At 43.8% G+C, this 24056-nt stretch overlaps 1 protein-coding gene across 9 annotated transcripts in view; it reads left to right on the top strand.

Annotated features, from left to right (window-relative positions):
- The window catches only part of LOC146799805 (ATP-dependent RNA helicase DHX58-like), a 221286-nt gene that overhangs the window by 70982 nt on the left and 126248 nt on the right, over positions 1–24056 (top strand). For 4 of the 9 annotated variants that reach the window (XM_085627492.1, XM_085627493.1, XM_085627487.1 and 1 more), the window contains exons 3-7: positions 7809–8013; positions 9987–10177; positions 20574–20690; positions 22500–22629; positions 23794–23985. In XM_085627492.1, the coding sequence (XP_085483618.1) occupies positions 7809–8013; positions 9987–10177; positions 20574–20690; positions 22500–22629; positions 23794–23985 (835 nt within the window). The remainder of the gene's footprint in view (positions 1–7808; positions 8014–9986; positions 10178–20573; positions 20691–22499; positions 22630–23793; positions 23986–24056) is intronic. The other 5 variants (XM_085627489.1, XM_085627491.1, XM_085627494.1 and 2 more) reach the window with 3 other exon arrangements.

Raw genomic sequence — 24056 nt, 5'->3', positions numbered from 1 at the left:
CTTATCTCAACCCAAATTGCAACACTAAGCTCATGGTCCTGTAAGTCTCCTACCTGCCAGAGCCCTGGACTGCTAGGCCACCTGTGAAGGTCTTCCTTATGTGAACATTACATTTCTGATGAGAGCCCCATCAAGGTCCAATATATCACAGGGGAATAGGGATCACAAAGGGAGCTTGGTATATTTGAAGGAACATCTAACATTACTTATCCAATGTGGACAAACAGTTCCTCATCCTTGTTCATCACTGAAGGAGACTTGCTACCGAGAAGTAGAATGTAACTTGAGTCCAGGATTCTCAGCTGTTTCTCCCTGTCTCCCCCTCTTGGGCTTGCTTCCACCCTGTCAATGCCAAAGTAAGAAAATACATTAAGATTTTGCTCATTACGTGTCTGGGAGTTGAGTAATTGACATCACTTTTTCTGATTGCCCTTTGGTGCTCAAGAATTCTTTTTTCAATGGAAAGATTGTACTTCCCACATACAATGTTTCACACGGGCAGACCACCACATAAACACAGAAATCCAAATTGCAATTTATTAATTTGGTGATGTCCCTGGTTTTGCCTGTGGGTAAGGGAAATGATTTTCTGATTTTGCTCCCTCCGCAGGCCTTACATATGCCACACTTGAAGAACCCTTTCTGTTGTTTTATCCAACTTTGCTCATTTACATTGCCCATATAGCTGTGTACCAGCATATTTTTTGGGGACAGTTCACGTCTGTAGGTTACCAAAGGATGTGGCGATACATGCGAACCCACTACTGGGTCGCCTTTGACTATATGCCACTGTTTAATTAAGGTTTCCCTCACTGCTGATGACACTGAGTGTTAAATGTAGTGATTAATCTGAATGGATTTCCTTCCTATGTATTCTTAGTTCTCTTGGCCAGAAGGGTGGCCTTATTTATGCCTGCCGCCTTCTTCTCTGCTGTTTTTAACACTTTCATTGCATAGCCCCTTCTCCTGAATCTTTCAAACATTCTCTCTTTCTCTTCCTCATATGATTCATGTGTGCTACAATTACGCTTCGCCCTAATGAGCTCCCCATAGGGGATGCTCCACTTTAGTTTGTGTGGGTGATAACTATCAGCGTGCAGAATACTATTCCCAGCTGTTTCTTTCCTGTGTAACGTGGTAAAAATAACATCATTGTCAATCTGCACACACACATCGAGGAACTCCATTCGCACTTGATCACACTTTTTGGGTCAATTTCAAATGGACATAATTGTCCGCTATTTGTCTTAGAAACATTTCCAAATTAGATTTAGTACCACTCCAGATCAAGAAAATGTCATCAATAAAACGAGTCCAGAACACATTATGTCTAGTCAAATCCTCATGAACATATAGGCGTAGCTCAGTGCGAAGCAACTTTCCATGGCAGTTCCGATCTCCTGCTTGTACCATTTATCCTCAAATAGAAAAAAGTTATTTTCCAGACAGAAGGTAAGCATCTCTAGCAACATCATGGAATGCTCATGCAGGAAAATTGACTTGTCCTAAAAAACAATTCTGCATGTGGCAATCTCCTTAGGATGTTCAATACATGTGTACAGAGCGACCACATCAATGGTTACCAACCAAAAATTGTCCTGCCAGTGTATTCCCTCAATCTTGTTTATAAAGTCTGTGCTGTCCCAGCAGTATGAGGGGAGACTGAGAACATATGGTAACAAAAATTAATCTAAAAATACCAAAGTATTTTCAAGGAGACTACCATTGGCTGATACGATGGATTCTGCCAGGTGGATTCAACCTATCCTTATGGATTTTTGGCAGCATGTACAAACATGGAGCCACTGGTTTCTTTACCTGGAGAAAGCAGAATTCATCTTCCCCTTTGAGTTCTCTTGTTTTCCAATCCAACAGTTTGGTATAAAAACAGTTGGTTGCCTTCTCATGCAACTCTCTAATGGATCGTATGTAACTTCCTGACAGTATTAGCTATCTGTTCGCCTCCTGTTTATATATATTGATGTCCCATAGCACAATGTCCCCTCCCTTATCTGATAGTTTTATCACAAAGCTCAGATACTTATTTGGGGTGCCCAACGGTGCTCTCTGTGCTGGTGTCAGGTTATGTGCGTGTCTGTTCTTGGAGTTAACCCAGATTTTCATAAACTCCTGTGTGATAATTTCATTGTAGGTATCTAGATTATCATGTGGCAAATTGGGATTGAATTTCGACTTTGGTTTAAACCTCATGATTATTGCCCCTCCTGTTTCAAGGCCCAGTTGTTTTAGCAAATACTCCTCCCCTTCCCAGTCCACCACCTCTTCATCTAACTCTGCTAGACTCGCAAGGATATCAATATCTTTGAGACAAAGACAATCAATAGTATCATCATTATCGGACACATCAACCCCACTCCTCGGATTTCTTGCTCTCTTTCTTTTTAAAAGGAACATTTTCAGAAGCTTAAGTTTCCTCACAAACAAAAAAAGTCAATACGAGTTTTACTATAGTCAAAATTAGATGTGGGACAGAATTTTAAGCCCAGTTCAAGGAGTGATTGTTCAGCCTCCGTTACTTGGTGCAAGGACAAATTCACCACAGTAAGGTTTTCCTTACCTATCATTTCCTCTTGGTCTGCCGAGTTGTTCTCCCATGTGGCTTTGCGTCTTGCGTCTTGCGTGCTTGTGTGCTCCCCTCCTTGTCTTCCTCCTCTTGAGTTGTTTTGTTTTCCTCTGCCTCCATCCGGTGGTTTTGGTTTCAGAATCTTGTTGGACTGTAAAAAACTGTATTCTTCCAAAGATGTAAAGGGTAGCGCATCTTTCGTTGAATTACCAGCTATATCCTGCAATTCTTAATAGGTTTCTAAGCCAGATTCCGATGTAACCAACTCCTGTTGTCTCAGGGCTCCCACTTGTCTAAATTGTCGTATGGTACCATCATACTTCCTGCCAAATGTCAGAATTCTACCACAGGCATAGTCCTGTTTATCCCTCAGGAATTTGCGTAGTTTCTTCTGTTTTATTTCCTCTTCATATTTATCCAGTAGTGCTTCCATCTGTTTTAGGGCTTCTTTGATCTCCTCCTGTACTGGGTGTTTATCAAGTTCTTCTTTTAATTTGTCAATGTCTTTGCTGGTTATTTATAATTCCAGCCTTGCATATTTCGAAAGTAACTCCAGCATGTTCTTTCAGGTCGCTGCCACCAGGATTTACCATTCCTCTAGCAATTTAGGATTGGGGTTCTGGTACGTGGGGGTGATTAGAATACGCAGTCCCTGTGGCACTCTGCCTACTTCAACATAATTGTCAAAGGAGGACACTTCCCATCAGCGGTTTATTTATTTATGCTGCAGCCTTTCATATTGTACCAGCAGTTGTTTAATATTCCTGTTGTCACCTGGATTTTGTTGCCCTACTGTGCCTCCGCCGCCTGTATCCTCATCTGTTTCGCAGAAGAGAGATTTAGCTGCCTCTGGTCTCCCTGCTCGCTTCATGCTTCAATTTGGGTTTCAGTAAAACCACAGGGGGCACCCATGCCTCTCCCAGGTCCTGGTTGTCTGTAAAAGCGCTCGATCCTGTCCGCAAAGCCCCTGCCAAGTTCCCTCTAAAAACTGTATCGGGTTCCTTACAGCGGCGTGTACGGAGGTGGAAAGCCTAATCACAAATAAACGCAAGCCTGCGTCTTGCGACTCGGCTCACACTCACCCGTACGCCACTCGTAGTCCGTTTCTGCTTTTCTTCCATGTCTCCATAGTCACAGGTCCTCAAGGAGGGGTCGGCAGCGGGAATCAGTATTTCATACTTCAAAGGTAAAAATCCGACTCACTGATCACGTCTGCCAGTTGGGGCCGGTGCATAGGATGGGCGTCAGAGCCCGTTACAGATATTGAAGAAACTTTGTATATCCTCTACAACGAAAGGCTCGCACTCCAGGATCGTGGTCACACAATTATTGTATTTGTATCAACAACAACATGCTTCGACCACAAGGTCTTTATCAAAGCCAATTTGCAGAAACAAACAACCACCATTTTATTGTGTTAACAATCAGTGTCATAGAAAGTAGACGTAGCTGATGTTAGGCATGAAAAACAGACTCAATTTGCAACCTTTTTTTTCACAAGGTCAACAAATTTTGAAATTGATCAAATATGATAACAATTCATTAATTAACACAAATTAAATAATAAACAGGCATTTCATGACATATTCAAATAAAATCACAGTCCGTGTAACAATTTTAAAGAGCCTGGATGTGACATCATTGTACGGGGTTTAAACTAAAAGAGATCCACATCATGGTTTAGTCTCACTAATATATTTTTTATGTATTTTGCAGGACTGACTGATGACACCAGGCAGTATTTTGTGACAATTGTTGGTAATGGGGTGTCAGTTATTTCGTATGGCCACTGGGTATGCTGGTATTAGTGAGACTAAACCATGAAGGGGGATCTCATTTAGTTTAAACCCCCTACAATGATGTCACATTCAGGCTCCTAATAATTGTTACTCGGATTCTGATTTTTAGGTCTCGCTGAGCCAGCGCATATGCTGCCCTGCGAGACATTTAGGTGCCGATTACGATCCTGGAAAAATATTCCCCGTACGACTCGTATCCGGTCTTTTTACCGTACGAATCGTACAAGTGCCGTACAAACTGCCAAGTACGATTCGCATGGGAAAAAGTCCATACGAATCGCATTGGGAATAATTCCCCACACGTCCTCGGGTCGGAAAATGTGTCCGACACATCCTCGGACGAATTACCGTACAAATGTGAAAAGTGAAGTCCGACCGCGCTAGTACGATCCATCCCGTGCGTCCGATGTTACAACTGGATGGAAAAAACACCGTCCGCACCGAACTCCCATAGCAACCATGGAGACATGTGCCCACATACGCGCCGTACCCCCCCAGCCCCCGCATGTACGAGTTGTACCCCCACCCGTGTGTGTACACCAGTGTACGTACGCACCGTACCCCCACCTGTGTATGTACACAGTGTACGTACGCACCGTACCCCCACCTGTGTATGTACACCAGTGTACGTACGCACCGTACCCCCACCCATGTATGTACGGCGCGAACCCCCAGCACTACGCGCTGGGGGTTCGCGCCGTACATACACGGGTAGGGGTACGGTGCGTACCTACACTGGTGTACATACACAGGTGGGGGTACGACTCGTACGTACACTGGTGTGCAGACACGGGTGGGGGTATGACTCGTACATGCGGGGGCTGGGGGGGGGGTACGGTGCGTACATGCGGGGGCTGGTGGGGTATGGCGCGTACTTACGGGGGCTGGGGGGGGTACGGCGCGTACCGGGCCCCCTAATCTGGTCGTTTCGCGGTGTACTTCGCTATCTTGGCACTTTTTGGGTGCCGTAAAGATATTGCCGTCCGGACTGCTGTGGGTTTGATTCGTACTTCCTGGTTCGTGAAACGCAGGCTGCATGCGTCCCGACGTCACGTCGGCGCTTTCCCGGATCACATTTGTATGTATGTTTTCGTCGGTCGGTGTTTTGTACGACTCGTACGGAAATGGTATTTCCGTGCGATTCGTACTTCCATGTTTGTATATTGTTCCGACCGGGTACGCGTCGAACGGAGAATATGCTCCGTCCGACGGTTCGTACCCGGTTTTTACAGGATCGTAATCGGCACCTTAGTAGGTGGGTTTTCAAAGTGCTACCCCACACTTTGGCTGGCCTAGCGCTTTCGTTCACGCGAGCGTGCATGCGCGCAGTCGCCATCTGTCTTTCACGGGTCATTAAGTGCATCCCGATCGCAATCACTTTCACTTTGGCTCAAGTCGTGGCCAAACTTCTTGCTCGTGATCACTTTTTTTCTTTCTTTTCGGGTGCTTGTTTTTTTATTGTATTACAAATATGCGGAGGTGTAGTTTATGTCAAAAGTTACCTTTGTACTTGTATTCTGCTTTCGTAAAATAGTAGTTCATATTTAGGCTTTAACTTCTAGTGTTTGCTTGAAGCAGTAGACAAAATCAAATCCCTAGAAGGAAAGCAGACCCTTCATTCAAAGCTCTAGGGTGACCTTTAAACAACTAAACTTAGTTTTTACTCAAATTCTTTGCTTCAGGAAATAACCACTTCCTGGAAAAACGTTCATCCGCCCAAGACAATGTTTTCAATGGGAAGTTCGAGTTGTCCTCGACTACACTGGTGCTGAATGGACCCAAACTTAAAGCTTTGTTAGGGCAGCACCGAAAATATTCTGAAACACAAAAATTCTGGGCTTTGCGAGTACTTGGTTTACAGGTGCGCGCGTTTAGATGCAAGGGGATTGTGGGAAATGCATAGGTGTACTGCTGACATGACAAGCTCAGTTTTATTATTATGGAGGCCCTTGCACAGAGTTGTGTTGCTGCAGGCTTGCGGTGAGCCGTCTCAGTTTGTGTATCTGTGTGTATCTAGGCTACTGTTTTGAAATCTGTTGTCGCAGTTAACATTTACTTTACCACGAGAAGGAAAGAGCAGCGGGAAAGAGCAGCGCGTTGCCGTGCTCATTCTGTGGTGTTTGCTTAACGTCTTACGTCCTTCAGTAAACGAGCCTGACCTGCTCTTTTTGCAGGCTTCTCCCATTCCGGTTCAGCACGAGGTCGGTGAAGGAGGCGATAAGGTGCCGCCGGCCACAGGTACCACTCGGTACAACGCAGGCAGCAGCGCTTCGATGGGTTGGTTCCTGGTACTCCCCTCTAGAAGCCTTTACTTACAGCCACCAATGAGCACCTGAAATAACAAGCATTGGCATAGCCAATAGGTCTCGCCTTTGGGACTTTATAAGTGTTTGGTTATGCAGCACAATGTCCTTGGTGCAACAACATCAACTGTTGCATGGCTAAACACTTATAAGGTCCCAAAGGCGAGACCTATTGGCTATGCCAATGCTTGTCTGATTTTTTATTTGTTAGTAATGGGGTGAGTTATTTCGTATGGCCACTGGGGACCGCCACCTCCCTGAGGCATTCCTTACTTATGGGTAGAGGGGCCTTGCGGGCCCCCCTAAGCCCCGGGGACCACCACCTCCCTGGGGCTTTAATCTTTAAATGCGGGGGGTGGCTTCGCCGGATGTGCCGCACCCACACGCTCACTCCGGCAGGCAGAGCGCGTATAATAAAAGAAGGAATGACCACACGTGGTCAGTCGGCACCCAACTTTCATGCAGAGTGGCGTCAGCTATTTTCTCTGTGCCTCCCCAAGTCATTGCGCACAAGGCCTGCACGGCCAGCACCTTACACGTACATGTGGAAACATCCATATGAAGTACTATGAGTCTATCTAGCGCACCTATTGTTTCCACCAAAAGGTCACATTTATTTAAATACTACAGGAGTAAAAAAAAAATGAATATGCAATAAGATGTATTTTACCACTGGTCTATATTTTGGGTGTGAATTGTTGGTTTTTATTCTTTTACATCACAAAGATTAATGTCTTGATATTCATATTTTTATTTACTGCTTAGTAAGCCTGTTTTTAAATGCTTGTCCAAAATATTAATATTTGTGCGAGCGGAGGGAGTGGACTGGAATTAAACTCGTCTATTATAGTTCAAGGCTATTTTTTAGACCAGCTGGACACAGGTCTTCACAGTGTTGTTGTGTGGAACTATAGTGCACAGATTCCAACTCTGCAGGAGAGCTGAATGAAAAAACAACCCACAGAATATAATAATTTCATGTATTTTGTATGTCTTATGTAGGAGCGGTGCTTCAGCTATTTCTGTAAACAAAAATGTAAAATCCTGACTGCCACAATTAACCTATGATTTGCCTCCTTAATTTAAAACAATTAAAATGTTTAATGTTTTTCCTTTTTTTAGGTTCATTTGGTGGACCAGCTCTACACAGAAGAGTTCAATCCGCACCTCAAGGACGACTACCGCCTCGTCGCCATTAGTGGGGATAGCGACCAGAAGTGCTTCTTCGCGGAGGCAGTGAAGGCGCATGACGTCATTGTATGCACCGCGCAGATCCTGCAGAACGCGCTGGAAGCCAAGGACGAATTGAGGCACGTGGAGCTAACTGGTGAGCAGGGGTTGCCTCTGCATTCCGGTCTGTCCTGTCGCCAGCTCGTGCATTTGTAGATTTTCTATGTTAATGTATACGCTGTCCGCAGCACAATTTTCACACTAACAGACGGATTGACCTCCTCTGTTTCCGTACGTCTGCTGAATGTGTTCCATATATGGTCCAGAGATGCTGGTCCAGCCCAGCCAGGTATAGCTGTTTAGTGGGCTGATGCACCCAATAAAGGGTTCTGTTTTTAAGATCATAGATGCAGGTTCGCATCCCAGCGGGTCTGCTCAGCCTTTCATCTTTATGAGGCTGTTAAAATAAGTATCATTGAGCTGGGTAGCAAAACCATCCGTTATGTGTCCATAGTGCCCATAGACTTCTATCCGCTATCTTTCAATAGTGTCAAGGGTCTTCTCAGTAGTGAATGTGCGTTCCACAAACACAGCTGCTATCTGATGCTCTATCATCTGAGGAGTGACAAAGCGATGATTAACATCAGATTGAAAAGCATCGCACCCAAGAACTGCCTGTTTACCAAAGGAAAATATGCTGCATTTCAGCAGCTAAATTGCAAAATAGTGAGTACTCTGTTACCCTGCACAATCATGGCAAAAAGGGGAGAGGGGTGACACATGAAGCAGACGTAGTAGAAACTGTGGTAGAGGTAGGCGTGTCAGGATACCTTTATTAAATGAAGACAGTAGTAAGAAATGGGGAGGGAGCGGGCGTGGTCTGAGAGGTATGGTGCTCATCCCCCATAAGAAAATATATTGGGAGCTTAACCCCACTCTTCCCTAAAACTAAATCCAATAGTTCATATTGTTGTAAACAGACGGATGAGAGCACATTATTGTTTTACATGTAATATTTAGAAGTGAAAGTAGTTGAGGGCCCCCAGACCTAACATGGCTTGTCTCTAATGCCAGTTGTAGGCAGGCCTGGGAACACTAACAAGAGCATGCAGCTCCCCGTGATGCGAATGCTGTCTGTTATTGTATAGCACATCATTGCCTCCAGCTTGGCATCCCAGCACCTTTGCCTTATTATATGGATTGCGCGGAGTAGTTCGTATAGATGAGTTTTACTCACTTGGTTGAAAGATATACTACATTGGAAGAATTGAAGGGCTGAGATGTGCGTAGATCATGATGCGGTGAACTTGACACTGATGTTCCTAAGTGAACCTTCAAAATATAGGAGTGATGATTAACTAAATGATTGATGGATTTCTGAAGGACCCGAAGAAGGTCATGGAAATGTTAGAGGTGGGTAGAAACAGAACAACCAACTAGAATGTCAGTATTGAGTTTTGGTCCACACCCATCGTATAAAGGCAATGGACAATACTGTGCCTTGTTGACCAGGTCAAAAGTCATTAGTATTAATGCCAAATGACTGTGCCCCCCCTCCATGCCTGCAGAAGTACTTTCATTTCTATCCCTGCTAGTGCTTTGGGTCAGTACCTGCCCCAAGAAATTACAATTCAATTCCATACCCGCAGCTACAGACAACATTCTGCGATATACAATCATCTGTGCTGCACCCAGCATTCCAAATCATGTGCTAATGAAATATATTGTGTTACCCTAACTCTGAGCGATGGGCCGTCTGCCAGAGTCAGGATCCAGCCCATCCAACATAAGGATACTCGCGCTGCACACAATCCACAAAAACACTACACGCTCAGAAAGTACATATTAACACATACCTTTTCTGTAAGGGATCTCCGATACCCCCAAGGGAATTGGTAATATATAACACTACCTAAAAGATAGACAGTTCTGGGCAACACCACTCACCCATATCCTGAGGCTCTGGCGTATGTGAGTCCCGGAAGCATGCAGCGGTATACAATCCAGATAGTCCACTGCGCCAAGAGGCGACACTGACGTAAGTGATGCACTATACATATTGCGTCTGTAGCTGAGATCTTAACACAATCTTGGTCCTCTAAAGCGGTCTCCCATTTGACTGGTTCTTAGATTTCACCCTACTGGTAATCGATGAGTGCCACCACACACACAAAGATGGCGTCTACAATAAGCTCATGGAGTCGTACGTAGAGAAAAAGCTTCGGCAGGAGCGGAGACTTCCGCAGATTCTGGGACTTACAGCCTCTCCTGGCACCGGCAGAGCCACCAACATTGACCGCGCCAAAGAGCATATATTACAGGTGAGCCACTGGTAATTGTGTTCCCTTTATTCATTGATGCAGGTCCGTTTGTATACACTAAAGATGTTGACAACTTAATTCTGGAATCTGAGCACATATAGCACATCAGTGGTCTCCCATCATCCTAATGCTTGATCCTTTCTTAAAGAAACAAGTCAACAGATGACATGTTTGTCAATTGATATAAAATGAGACCCGGCTGCACCTGGCATATGATGGTGGCACTTTCTCATTTGATGGCTACGTCTGCGCATTTCATCACTCCCTTCGGGTACATGGTGGCTTTTGCTGGATACAAGATGGTGGCATCTAGCAATGCAAGTTTGTAGTGGGCAAGCCAGGAAACTGTGGTTGGCATATGACGGCAGTACCGGGACATGAGTGATTACACTGGAGATGTAGGGCGGATCATATATGGCTGTATTACGCCAACACTTTTTAAAATTAAATGAATGCCTTATGCTTCATAGGTATTTAATCTTAAATCCACACCCCTTGAGGCAGAGGTCAGACAAAGCTCCCTGTGTAATTTTAACTTGTGAGCATATTTAACGTACTTATATGTGCTCTCGTTCAGCGTATTTCATCATGGACTAAAAGGGTCAGAATAGTTTTTGTAGTCGTAAGTGCCAACATACTGCACCAAAACCAAGCATGTTTGCCTAGAAGATAGCTATGTAATAACAAACACCAATATCCTTATTTACGCAGTTGGCATCTGAGTAGTGTCTAGAAATCCTCAAACTTTCTCTGTTTACACAGACTATCCCACCTGAGGGCAACAGGCAGGAAAAAGGAAGGCCAGAGGTGTGTCAGATGGGGGGGTCATGGAAAACATGTGGAGTACACAACGAGACAACTTTGTGGGAATCCACATATATTTCTAGCCAATCACATCAGATGAGCACTCCTCAGTTGTTAATGATCTATATCAGCGCTGATTTGAGCTGACCTCCTGGGTGCAACAGGTGAGAACGAAAAAACTGACATAAAAAAAACGATTGTACCGAAAACAAAAGCCCACTACAAAATAATTAACCATACTTAACATTAAAATAATAACTTATTACATAAAAACTAATAAAACTAACTTAAAAAAGAATATTATGTACAGCTATGCTTTAAAATAATATTTTTATCTTCTTTTTTCTTCTGTCTTCTATATTGTGTCCTAAATATGTTGACATCCCAATATTTTTGACACAATATTTGTGTCTCACAATATTTTTGAAACCATTTTTTGTCAGAATACGATAAAGTATACACTATGAAAACACGTGCCAGGCATGGGTTAAGGGTTACTTGGAGTGTAATAGTAAAATTGTACAAAACTCACAGATTTCCAGGATCTTACTCCTGCCATGTTTTTGATGAATTGACAACAAGTTGGAGATACCAGCAGAAGTAAGCGTACTCCTGCTCCAGTTCGGATTTACGACCTCTAAATAAATCAGTCCAATATTTATTTATTTTATTTATTTATAGTTTTGTATAGCGCAAACATGACCCAGAAGGGTATCAGAGCGCTTTACGTACGATTTAAATAGACAAAGGAACAACTAGGGGAAAGAAATCGGGGAAACAGTGGGACAAAATACAGCAGGTGCAAGATGAAATTGAGGTGGACAAAGGAAGCAGGTTGGGAGAGACCGACATGTAGGGCAATAAACAACAAGAACAAACAAGACAGTATACAGTAACTTAGAGGCAACAGCAGAAAGCATCTAGTTCAACGCATTGATAATTAGTAGATTTTTGACTCACCTTTTGAAGGCAAGTGTAGAGGGAATCAGTCTTGTTTCCACTGGGAGGGAGTTCCAGATTCTGGGGGCGATGCCAGAGAATGTACGATTGTAGGTTTTAAGCTTATTACATTTCTTGGGCTTGAGCAGCAGTGTGCCGGTGCTCCTTGTGGACCGGGCGCCACCAGAGAGTTCCAGCTTGTTTGTCAGGTAGAGTGGGGTGTTGAAGTTTAGTGCCCTATGGGTCATACATGCGATCTTTAGTTGTATCCTTGCTTCAAAGGGAAGCAAATTGAGCGATTTCAGGTCCGGAGAAATGTGATTGTTCTTATTGGAACCCGTGATGAGTCTAGTAGCAGCATTTAGAGATGCTCTGATAGGTGCTAAACTGAGTTTCGGCAGACCGCAAAGAGTCGCACTGCCGTATTCTAGTCTGGAGATGACAAGTGCTTGCACCGCCAGTTTAAAGTCATCATGAGGAAGGAAGGGTTTGAGTTTTCTTAGGCTGCAGAGTTGGAAGCTCACTCCTTTGGTCGATGATCTGATGTGGTCTTGCATGTTTAGGTTTTTGTCAAGCATAACTCCCAGTGATTTAGTGGAGTACACGATGTGAGGGGTGCAGTTGAGGGCTGTGAGGTTACAGAGGAATTTCACCACAGTGGGGGTTTGCCGAGCGGGTGCAATGAGGAGGAATTCCGTCTTGAGGGCGTTTAATTTGAGATAGTTGGAGGTGAGCCAGTTGAGGGTTTTGAGAAGGGTTCCATTGAGGGAGTTGAAGTCTTCGGGGGAGGAGATTTTCATGTAGAGTTGGGTGTTGTCCGCGTACATGTGATATTGGCTGTTGGAGGCTTTAAGAATTAAAGTCAGTGGTTCAAGGAAAAGGTTGAAGAGTGTGGGGGAGAATGAGAATCCTTGGGGGACACCAAGTGTGCATGGACTCGGGTTGGAGGGAGACTGGGTGGATTTCACTCTTTGTGTTCTGTTGCTGAGGAAAGAGGAAAACCATTTAAAGACCGTGCCTGAGAGCCCCATCCTGCGTTCCAGGAGGAAGCGTAGATTGTCATGTTTGACAGTGTCAAATGCCAATGAGAGATCCAGCAGAATTAAGAGGCAGGCTTCATTTTGGTCGAGTAAAGTGAGAGCGTCATCCACAATGTGAGTGATTGCCGTTTCAGTGCTGTGGCCAGTGCGGAAGCCCGATTGGAATAGGTCGATAAGCTGGATTTGCTCAATGTGTTTGCGTAGGTGTTCATTAACACATTTCTCCAGTAGTTTTGCCAGGCTGGGTATGTTTGTGATTGGACGGTAGTTGTTCAGGTCAGCAGGGTCAGCCGAGGGTTTATTGAGAATAGGGAGAACAAGGCCCGCCTTCAGGCAGTCCGGCATCTCACTTTGACGAAGTGAGGCGTTGATGATCTTAGACCAGAGTGGAGCTAGTGAGCCAATCATTTCTTTAAAGAAGTTGGGGGAAGGGGGTCATTGAAGTGATTTGAGGGTTTAAGGGTCGAGAGAGTATTGAGGATGCAAATGTCATTGAGGGGAGTGAATTGACTCCATGAAGCTTTGTTTCTGAGTGAGAGATCAAGAGGTGAGGGCAGGGGTGTGGAGACAGGGGTGTCAGGAGAGGGCGAGAGAGTGAGTGCAGCAGACCTTCGTTTTTTTCGAGGAAGAATTCAGCAACCGCATCGCAGTTTGGTTGCGGGCGAGACGGGTGCTGAGATTGGGTAGAGGTGTTGTTGGATTGAGATTTAATAAGCTCAAAATGTCGTTTCGGGTGATTTTGGCTTTATCAAGTTGGTATTTGAAGAAGTTGGCTTTCGCCGTTCTAATGCATTTGTTGTATGTACTTCTTTTGAGTCGTAGAGTTGTTAGAAGATCCGTGGAGGGAGAGGATCTCCACTTACGTTCAGCTAGACTAAGACTGCATCTGTCAGCATTTAGAATGTCACTGAACCACGGTTTGGAGTCTTTTATGGGAATTCTTTTTAGTTGAAGTGGGGCCGTATCATTCAAGGCAGATAGCATGGTGTTGTTACAGTGTTCAGTGAGGTCGTGAACTTCAGACATGTTAGAAGGGGGCGGAAGGGAGAGATTGCATCGCTACATGAGCTCACTAACGCTTGTGTTATGGAGTGGTCTTTTCCAATGTTTTAGTTTCACTGGTTGAGCAGTTTTGTGGATTCAGCTTTCAAGTATCAGAAAGTTTATAAAATGATGGTCAGACCAGTCACAGGGGAGAATGGATTTGAGATGAATGTTTTTGGGTTTGGCGATGATGAGATCCAGTGTCGAGCCTAAGTTGTGAGTGGGGCTGTCACAGAATTGGGTCAGAGATAGGTCGGTTAGGAAGTGTTTGAGGGATGTAACCGACTGATCGTGTGGGTTATTCCAGTGGAGATTGAAGTCACCAAGGAAGATCTGGGGGTAGTGTCAGCCAAGGTTGGAGGAGATGGTTTCCATAACTTGTTTGATTAGATGGAGGTTATCACCTGGAGGGTGGTAGAAGATGTGAAGGCTGCATAATGGTCTGTGTGTGCTAGTGATATCTATGCATAGGTATTCACAGGAAGAGAGAGTAGCTGAGGGGGACTGTTTTGCTGTGAGAGAGTTGTGGAAGATACAGGCTATGCCACCTCCCAATTTCTTAACTCTGTCGAGTCTGTTAATATTGTGACTAGGAGGGACTAGTAGGTCAAGGAAAGGGCCCGAGGAGTTGTTGAGCCAGGTTTCTGTGAGGATAAGGAGGTCAAGATCTTGAATTACATACATTGGAGTCTATTTCTACAACTACTCCTTGGGCAATGAGCTCGTCAATGATTTGTAGTAAAGCCACTACAGCATCTGGTGGTAACTTGTATTGTCGCATTCGTGGTAGCACCACTCCTGCCTTTAATGTGACTCTATATGGTGTAATATTCATGCAACCAACATCAGTAGGGCCTTGTGCCCATAGACGTGTAGGTAAAGTCTGCAGTCGGGGATCCATGTCTCTAGACACATAGTGACCTTTAAAATCACGTAAAAACAACCTTACTCCTTCCGGAGAACAACATATTATGGCTCCTAGAGCTTTCAATGTTTTTATTCCTAGCAAGTTTTCTGGACATGATTTAGTAAGCAATAAATCTGTAGTTCGGGTCAGAGGTCCTATCGTAAGTGGCAGAGGTTGTGACACTTCATTAACAATAGGTTTTCCTGAAAAACCAAGGGAAATATTCTGTGAGCCTGAGAGGGGTGCCCCTGGAACTTCACTACGTTTTATAGTTGTTCGACTTGCCCCTGTATCGAGTAAAAATTTCCTATCTTGGCCTAATAATTCACTATGTACATAAGGTCCTTCTTGATCTACAGGAATCTCGATAAGGGGTAAATCAACTTCCCTCTCTAGGCTAGTTCATGCGTAACGCTGATACTCAGGATATTCATACTGTGCGGTCTGATACATTTGTCGTGTTGTTGTCTGTGTGGCAGCAACAGGCAACGGTGGTGCAGCTGGCACAAACTGTATTGGCTGTTGTGCGGCTGGCATGGCCTTAGCATGCTGCAGAGCTCCTTGTTCATTCTGCTCTTGTCTAAATGGCCGTGGTCTTTCTTGTGTTTTACCTATGGCGATATTATGTTTTAAAACTGGACAATCGTGTACATAATGACCTGGCTTTTTACAATAATTGCATGTCCCTTTTACAGGTCCTGCTGAATCGGAATGTGTCATACCCTTTTTATGTCCTTCAGCTGGAACTGTCTGGGAAACTAACATTTTCATTTTCGTGTCTTTCATGCGTCTGTGTTCATGTTCTTGTTCCTCTCTAATTCTATTGTGATGGTACTGTAACATTTGTAACATTTGTGATGGAGTGTTACCTTGCCAGGTACTCTCGAATTTTAATACTCTATTCTTTACTGGTGGCAGGGCATTTTCTACTAATTTTGTTACAAACAGATGTGGGTATGATTCGCTACTTGCTTTTATGCCACTATTTATACCAAAACATTTTTCAAATCGGGCATAGTAATCACTAGTGTCTTCATCTTGCTTCTGTTTACAGGCTGAAATTGTACCCCAATCTTCCTTTTTCGTAGTTAATAAACGTGGCAGTACCTGTACTAATAAACCTGGCAGTGCTTTAGTTTTATCCCCAAGTCCTGCTCCTGCAGTTCGGGCCTTTTCTTCCGCTTCTAACACTGACCATTCTATCTTTTGGTCTCCTACCTCCCACTCTTTTTCCTTGAGTTTCTCATAAATACCAGCAGGCATCAATACCTTTAATATTGTCATAATGTCGGGATAGGTATACTCTCCCATGAGTAACATGTCTTTAATTTCTCGGTGAAAACCCGCTGGATCTTTGTCATGACTGGGTACCACTTTCTTCATTTGTAACAATTCTATTTTCGATATGGGCGTATATACAAATACGCGCTTGAACTCGTTGTCCTCGCCTTTTATTGGGTGCACTTCTCGTAAGGGATTCTGTCTATCCATGTGATACGTGGTTCTTTCCTTGACGGGCAATGAGACATGCTCTGCGCATACAAAAAGAATATACTGCTTTCTTGATTCTAGAATTTCTTTAATTAATTTAGTACCTGCACCTCTCCATTTATTCATAAGCAATTCAGTCAGTATGTCAGGTAAGGGACCAGGGTCCGAATGCTGACTTCGATATAGTATAATGAGTTGTTGAATCATATAAATCCCAGCTAACCTCTGTTCATCTGGGGTAAGATTCAAAAATGTGCGTACTACTGTATCATCACTATATTTTCCGGGACTGTCCACCCAATGGACAGCTGCCCTGGCTAAATCTTGTTCATCCATAGAATCGAGAAAATGATAACCCCTTCGTTCTCGGAGTAGTTTGTCGGCGGTTTGGAACGAATGCTCGTTAGACCTTATATTAATTATAGGTATTTGGAAATTTCTGTTATTATCTGGACATATCGGACGTATCGAGTCAGTAAGACGTCTATTATTATTACAAGATCTTCCTCTACCTACATAGGCTATGGTGTCTGACTGTCCTGTGGGCAGTCCTGACCCTTCTTCCTCGCTTTGTTCGAACTCGTCTACCTCTAATCTCTCTTCGTGTAGGCGTTCTATTTCTTTACGGATCTTTCGGCACATGGCTATTATACAATTTTGTTTATCATGTCTCCCTTCTGATATATTCTGGCTCCATCTTGTAAGAATTTGCATTGCTTCCGGGTCTACCCCCGGTCGGTCTTGATTTCTGATCACACAGTTTATGAGGAAACGTAACAGTTCCCCCTGTATCTCTACTTTCTGGTATTCCATAGCTCTGTTAATACATTCTGGATCTCGCCCTGTTTGGACAAAATGATATATTTTATCTAGATGCGCAGTCATTCCTGGTAACTTTCCTAAATACACTGCGGCTCGTCTGATACGTAATGATGCCAGGGTCATTTCGTCCTCTTTACCGGGCACAGGGTCATATCTGCAATCTATAAGGAGTTCCTTCAGCGTACGGGCACTTATGAGTTTGGGTGTACGTGAATGTGCTGACTCTTGAAAAGTAAGTTTATTTATTCTGGGTGGCGTAGAAAAGATATTGGTAGCACCTCCCGTGGCCCCATCTGGGGTGTCGGGTGTGAAAGGATTCGTCGAACGTGACACAGCAACTACAGGTGTGGACACAGCTATAGAAGTAGCTGTAGGAGCGGATGCAGAAACAGATGTGCTTGCCAGAACTTGTGAGTCGATTTGTTGCTGTAGGGATACGGGTGCTGGATCTTGGCGTTGGACCTCCCTGGTATGCGGTCTATGCGGGGCGGAATTAGCATATTCGGGAGCTGCGTCATCTAAATATGAGGAAAGAAAAACATCTTCTGCGGTTCTAGGATGCCCCTTAGGATGTACCTTTATTGGGAACAATGGGGGTGGCAAGTCTTTCGGTATTTCTGGAGTAGCCTTAGGTAATCCTTCGGCCAGAAGGGGATACATACCATTCATAAGGGCGTTTCTTTGTCTGTCTACTTGTTCTGATTTCACTCGGATACCTTCCTCAATTAATAGATTTTCTCGAACTTTATTTGAACTTTCTTTATTCTTTTCTTCCTGTCTACGTGCTTTTTCTGTGCGTCTATGAGATTCTTTACGCCATAACTCAACGGCGTCTTTCTGTGACTGTCTGACTTTCCTTTTCCATAACTCTTCCTCGACTTTCATGATGCACTCTGCATCCCAGGTTCCCGCTGCGGGCCACCTCTGACTTTCTGGTAATCCCTTGGTGTAGTCTACCCATAAATCAAGAAATAATATAGCGTCTAAGCCATGTTTGTGATACATGAAGTGCCCTGGAGTGTCCCTAGGAGGAATAGGGACGGCTTCTTCGAGAACCCCTTTTCTAGTAGTGATCTGTCTTAATTTCGAAAAAAGCGGCATATTGACAACTGATCCGATACTTAATCTTGAACACACTTAATACAAAAGCACAATAATGAACAACCATTCATACCACAATATGCAGGACGTTTAACACATTAAACATTAAACATTAAAACATTTTTAACCTTTAAAATAACCAACAATGATGATCGTCTGCATAACTAATCACCAAGCTTAATTCTTGACAATGACTAGATACTTCGGAATACTTGATATACTGCTAAACAGTACAGATACACTGCTAAAACAGTGCAGACCGGATTTGTGTACCCAAACCCGTCTTGACCGGCACAACCTATGTGCACGTCAGAAATGCCTCCCCAGCAATGGTACTCACCGGGTAGCTTCGGAAACGGAAGGCCTCGGTAACTTGAACTTGAACCGGACTGGACTCGACTCGACTCGTCGGACACTGGGCTTGACTTCGAACTGGTGGGTCTCTGTATACCTCGGATCTTGCTCTCTCAGCTAGGCTCTGGTCGGGATACTTCGCACTTCTCACCGCCTCGTCTGGGTGTTGATCGCAGTCTCAGTCGCCCCCGCTTGACCGGAGGGAGATACAGGAAATCCTGCTGGTACGCGTTATTGTCCGTCCAGCTGTGGCAGGAGACCGGGCCTGCAACTCACCGCCGGCGCGTGAGATGAGAAAGTGTCCCTGTTCGGGCGCCATTCATGTGGTAAATAATTTTCCTTTACCTGGACTTAATTTGATACAGAAATATAATTAAATAGCTCAGTAAAATGAGAGGCAGAATCCGTGGTATTAGAGGTTCGGAATGGGCTTTATTCCAATGATCGATTATAATCGGTTGCTCCAAGTTCCATCACCACGGAGGTTCAGGAAGTGAAGTACATACTTTATTGACAAGAAGTAACCTTTATAGTACATACATTACAATGAAGCGAATGCAATAGGCGTAACAATTGATAAGGAAAATGACGATTTATCTGCGTAACCAAAAAATGGGTGTAATAAGGAGTAAAAAGGAACATAATTGGTTATGATGTCACATATAGGTGGATCTATAAGATAATACTTGGCATAGATGCGCGCGCAGCAGTATGACGTGTGATTGACGTGCAACTAGGGGGTGAAGGGGACTTGACATTTAGCTCTACATGTGGAGACAAAAAGTCTGGGGGGTCAAGTCAACCTAATCCCAAATCATATCTAACATCCTATGTTTAAAGAACTATGTTATCCACAAAAGAAGGACTCTCGGACAGAATCTATTCTATACTGACTGTGCGTGCGTGTACAAGCGTCTAAGTGTCTACACTGAAAGCGAGGGGGTAGGAATATTCCATGGTAACAGGGCTATGAATTACTTGCATGAGGACAGAGAAGTCGAGCCTTTTGCTCGGTAGCTGGAAGAATGTTTACTTAAACTACTAGACAGGAATGCATCGGCTGAGGGGGAAGCAGATAACTCGAAGGCGAAATACAGTTCTTGGCAGAGAATAGGCTGATGTCAGGCTTCGTGAGCCGCGCAGAGAATGAGACAAAGTTCATGGTCACAGATGCAGGCTCGAACTGGAGTTTTCAGAGGCAGAAAGCAAGAGGAGTTTGATGACAGAATCAGGGCCTACTTGCCTGGACTGTAAAATGGCATAAGTGAACCATATAAAGCCGGTGGCCTTTCATATTTAGGAATGGAATATCCGGCCTATTCATGGCGGATCTGACAGAGGGCATGTTGACGGTGGACGCACATGTATTTGCGTCTTCATAACTGGAACTGGAGGGAACATACATGTACTTGTGACATGCACATAGAACCGTTGGGGTCCAAGATAGGGGACATAACTGATCGGAAAAATCCATATTTCCACAGAGAGACGAGTTAGGTGAATTAAGTGGGGCTGTTTGTGAGGACTTAGCATGGACTGGACAGGAATATATTAACAGGGCTTATGTCGTCAGTCACATTCTTGATTTCCAGTTAAGGGTGAAGCTAGTCAGTGAAATGTAGAAGAATTACATACTGCCATGCTGTACTTCCATGCAGACTGAAATCCAGAGATCCGTTGTGTTTTCTCTTTTCTTCTGTCCTACAAATGTTCTTCTTGAGTGAATCACATACTTTGCTCGGTTATACCTTTGTCATGATTGTGAGAACTGTATGATGCGCACTCGAAATTCTGCGCTTATCGTACTCTCTGCTCTAAAATCAACATAAAAATAAGACGTATTTGAAAAAAAACTCTGGCAGTCGTAGTCCTTGAATAAGTTTTACGTTTGCAGATCTGTGCCAACCTCGACACTTGGAAGATTATGTCGCCAAAGGTGCATCGCCCTCAGCTGGAGGAAAAGTCGAAGCAACCCCAAAAAGAGTACAACCTGACCGACCAAAGGCCCCAGGTGACGATGTTCTTACTAAATATTGCCTTGTGGAATATATAGCATTGAAATGCTAGATGTATCTCTGCTCTAGGGCACATGGGGTATTGGACTGTAGGTAATGAGCGTGCCGCAGGACAGTCCAGTAGGGAGATCTCCGAAACGTGACGGAACCAGGCTGAACTTCAGCAAGTTGGAGAAGTTTTGCTGTTCTAAGACAACATTGCAAGTATGCTAAGAGCATTTTTAAGAACAACCCCAAACAGTGCATTGTCGTCACAATAAGAAAATAAATTAAACATGGTTGAGGTCTGTCTTAAGATGCTGACTTATCACTGATTTCCCCAAATGTCGTAATATTTCCCCAAATTGCACTCTAGCTCCATCCAAAGCTCTGTTACTCCTCCACCTTCTGTAAGTTTTGGAGGAAGCATTTAATATACTACGTAAAAGACAAGCGCCTAGCAGTCATTTGTGCAACAGGTGCAGTGTCAATTGCACCCGAGTTAATGCAGTCTTTCAATATCCACCTTATTTTATTATGGGGAATGGCACCCTTGCTGGCCACTGTTGCAGTAAAACTGGGGTTCTTCATCCTTTTTTGTGGTGGGACACCCCTTACCACCCCCCCAACCCCCACCACCACACAGGAGCAGTAACCATATAAGAGACCAGTTTTGGAACATACGTTATTCTGAACTTCCATGTTCTTCGAGCCAGCCATTGATACTTTATAAAAACATTTACAAATTCATCTGATTATATATTACATTCTGGGATACATTAAAATGTAAGTACAGAATTGGGGTGACATTTTTTTACTCGACCACCACTGGAAACGGGGATGCTGCAGCATGTTGTTAATAATTTGGCTCTCATTACAAACAGGCCGGTATTTGAGATTCGAGCAGCACTAGAGTTTGGGTGGCTGAAAAGCGATTCCAATTGGTACTGTAATACCTCGCTTTTTCCCTGCACAAATTTCATGAGACCTTGCATAAACTATGCGGGTATGCACCATACATTGTGAGTTTTAGAGATGAGAATGGGGGAAAGCATTATAGTATTGCGCTACCCCCTACTCTGAGGGGAGGAGCTTTAACTGGTCTCAGTGGTATCGGTGCTTACTGGAAGAGGTATTGTTTCTCTAGTCCGTGTAGAGTATTGTAGTGTGTCATTCAAAGAATACGTTATTTTTTTATTTTTTGTTTGAAAAGTTTTATATTGCGCGAACATGACCCGTAAGGGTATCGGAGCACTGTAGAAAGAAGCAGATAAGATTTGCAAGTAAAAGGGTAGATAATAAACATAAGGTAAGTTAACCAGCACATGTATAAAAAGAGCAAACCAGACGTGGTACATGTAAAGTAACAAAAATTGCAACATTGCATGAGAGACCCATGTTGTCAACAAGAAACAAACGTTAGTTATGGTGTCTTCAGATCGATTGTTGCAACTGGTTATTCACTGGTTATGACGTGTTTCTTGAATGAGGAGGACGAAGGGTTCCATCTGATTTCGGGAGGAAGAGCGTTCCAAATTCTGCCGACAAGACAGGAGAAGGAGCGGTTGTAGATTCTTTTCTTTTTAAATTTGTGAGGTTTTAGCGAAAGAGTGTTTACTGTGTAGGCTCCGCCTCTTCTACTTTCTGAAACTTGAGGGCAGGAATAGCAGACAGATACAACACAGGTCTTACAAAGGTTCCAAAAAGCTTGCCAGCTAAGCAGCGTATGGATGTGTTTCTTTAAAGATGGATCCTTGCTTGAGATGTTACATTCTAGAACGTCTATACATGCAATACTTCTAAATATTTTACGCCTTTACCCTCAGGATCCATTTGGTGACCGACTGAAGCGCATCATGAATGCAATACATGACCATCTGGATGATGACGAACTGCAGGGCACAGAGCTCGGTACCCAGATCTATGAGCAGAAAATTGTGGAGCTAGAAAAACAAGGTAAGGACCTTCAGGTAACTCAGCTCTTAAGGGCTAGCGTTACAAGGGTGATCGCGTGTGTGGGGAGGTCATCTCTTGGGATTGGATGTGTTTTTACTAGACCTTTCTTGCTTACTGGTTGCATAATGCATAGCATTTCTGAAAATGCCTTACTTTCCTGGTAAAGTAAAGCATACTTTGTGCCTGCTAACATTCTCTTAATCCAATGATTTGTTATGTTTTCTTGACTTGCTGAGTTGAGATTGGCAGTAAGAAACACACGTCCGCAGTTACCTTTTGGCCATATGTGATAAACACAGGTCTGCAGTAACATTTTCTGGTATTAATCTTTTAATTATGGAATCTGACCTAATTTTGATGCATTTAATTTATATATTATGATATTAGGTTTGTCTTATTTAAAGTCCCATATATTCTGTTTTGAGTGCCACTTTGATAGATCATAAACACACAGGGTGTGTTTTGATAAATTCATTTAATTAAAAAGAACAGTTTACCTGTCTCCATGTCACGCTGTGGTCATTTCAGAGTGCTTTTACATTAACAATGTGCTTAAACCACAAGCTCTTCATATATTAATCGTGTAGATGAAATCCTCTGGTTTCTGTAGGAAGGATGAAATCCAACAGAGAATCCACTGTTGGAACTACCTAAACCATAATATCCTTACAGTGGAAGACATTTCACTGCTGGATTCTCGCCCACTTCCAAACCTTGCTTAAAGTCTGCTTTCTGCTACTGTTTGACCAAAAACACACTTTCCGGTGACAGTAGTGCATGCCGCCTCGTCTTGGTGGCCATGCACATTCTCCACACCCTCTCTGATGCTAGAACTGGAACCATCCTAAGCCTTTCCTCTGCATGTACATGGAACAATATGGGGCATTGGCTGGGATTCACTGTGCAGTTTAATACTCCTATGTAAGTTAGTCTATAAAGCTTTTTACCGACATATGCTTTTTAAACTGTTGGGGAATCCCATGCCTAACATTTTACATGTACATTCATGGAAATCATGGAGCAGCTGTCATGTCAGAGTGGCAATCCCTTTGAAGAGCCTCTGCCATGGTTTGGGGATCTGGAACCTGTTATTACTCATTCTACAATGGCCTCCCTGTGGAACTCCATTGTTGTGACGCGGTGCCTTGTGCTTCTATTCTGCAGGAGCAGTAGAGGCCTGCAGAAAGAAGAGGGTCTGTGCATTGCACCTACGAAAGTACAACGACGCGCTCCTGATCCACGACACCGTTCGAATGATTGATGCTTTTAACACCCTGGAGACATTCTACATCATTGAGAAACTCAGGAAAACACGGGATAACCCTATAGAACAGTTCCTGTTCCGGATATTCGATGGTAAAGGAAGTATTCAATTTAAAGGGGAGACCACAAGTTCTCCTTTCATCAAACCCCATAATACTGAATCT

This window comes from Triturus cristatus, chromosome 9, assembly GCF_964204655.1.
Source record: "Triturus cristatus chromosome 9, aTriCri1.1, whole genome shotgun sequence".
Classification (NCBI taxonomy): Eukaryota; Metazoa; Chordata; class Amphibia; order Caudata; family Salamandridae; genus Triturus; species Triturus cristatus.
Note: the sequence above shows the minus strand (reverse complement) of the source record. Positions and strands in the feature narration are given on the sequence as shown.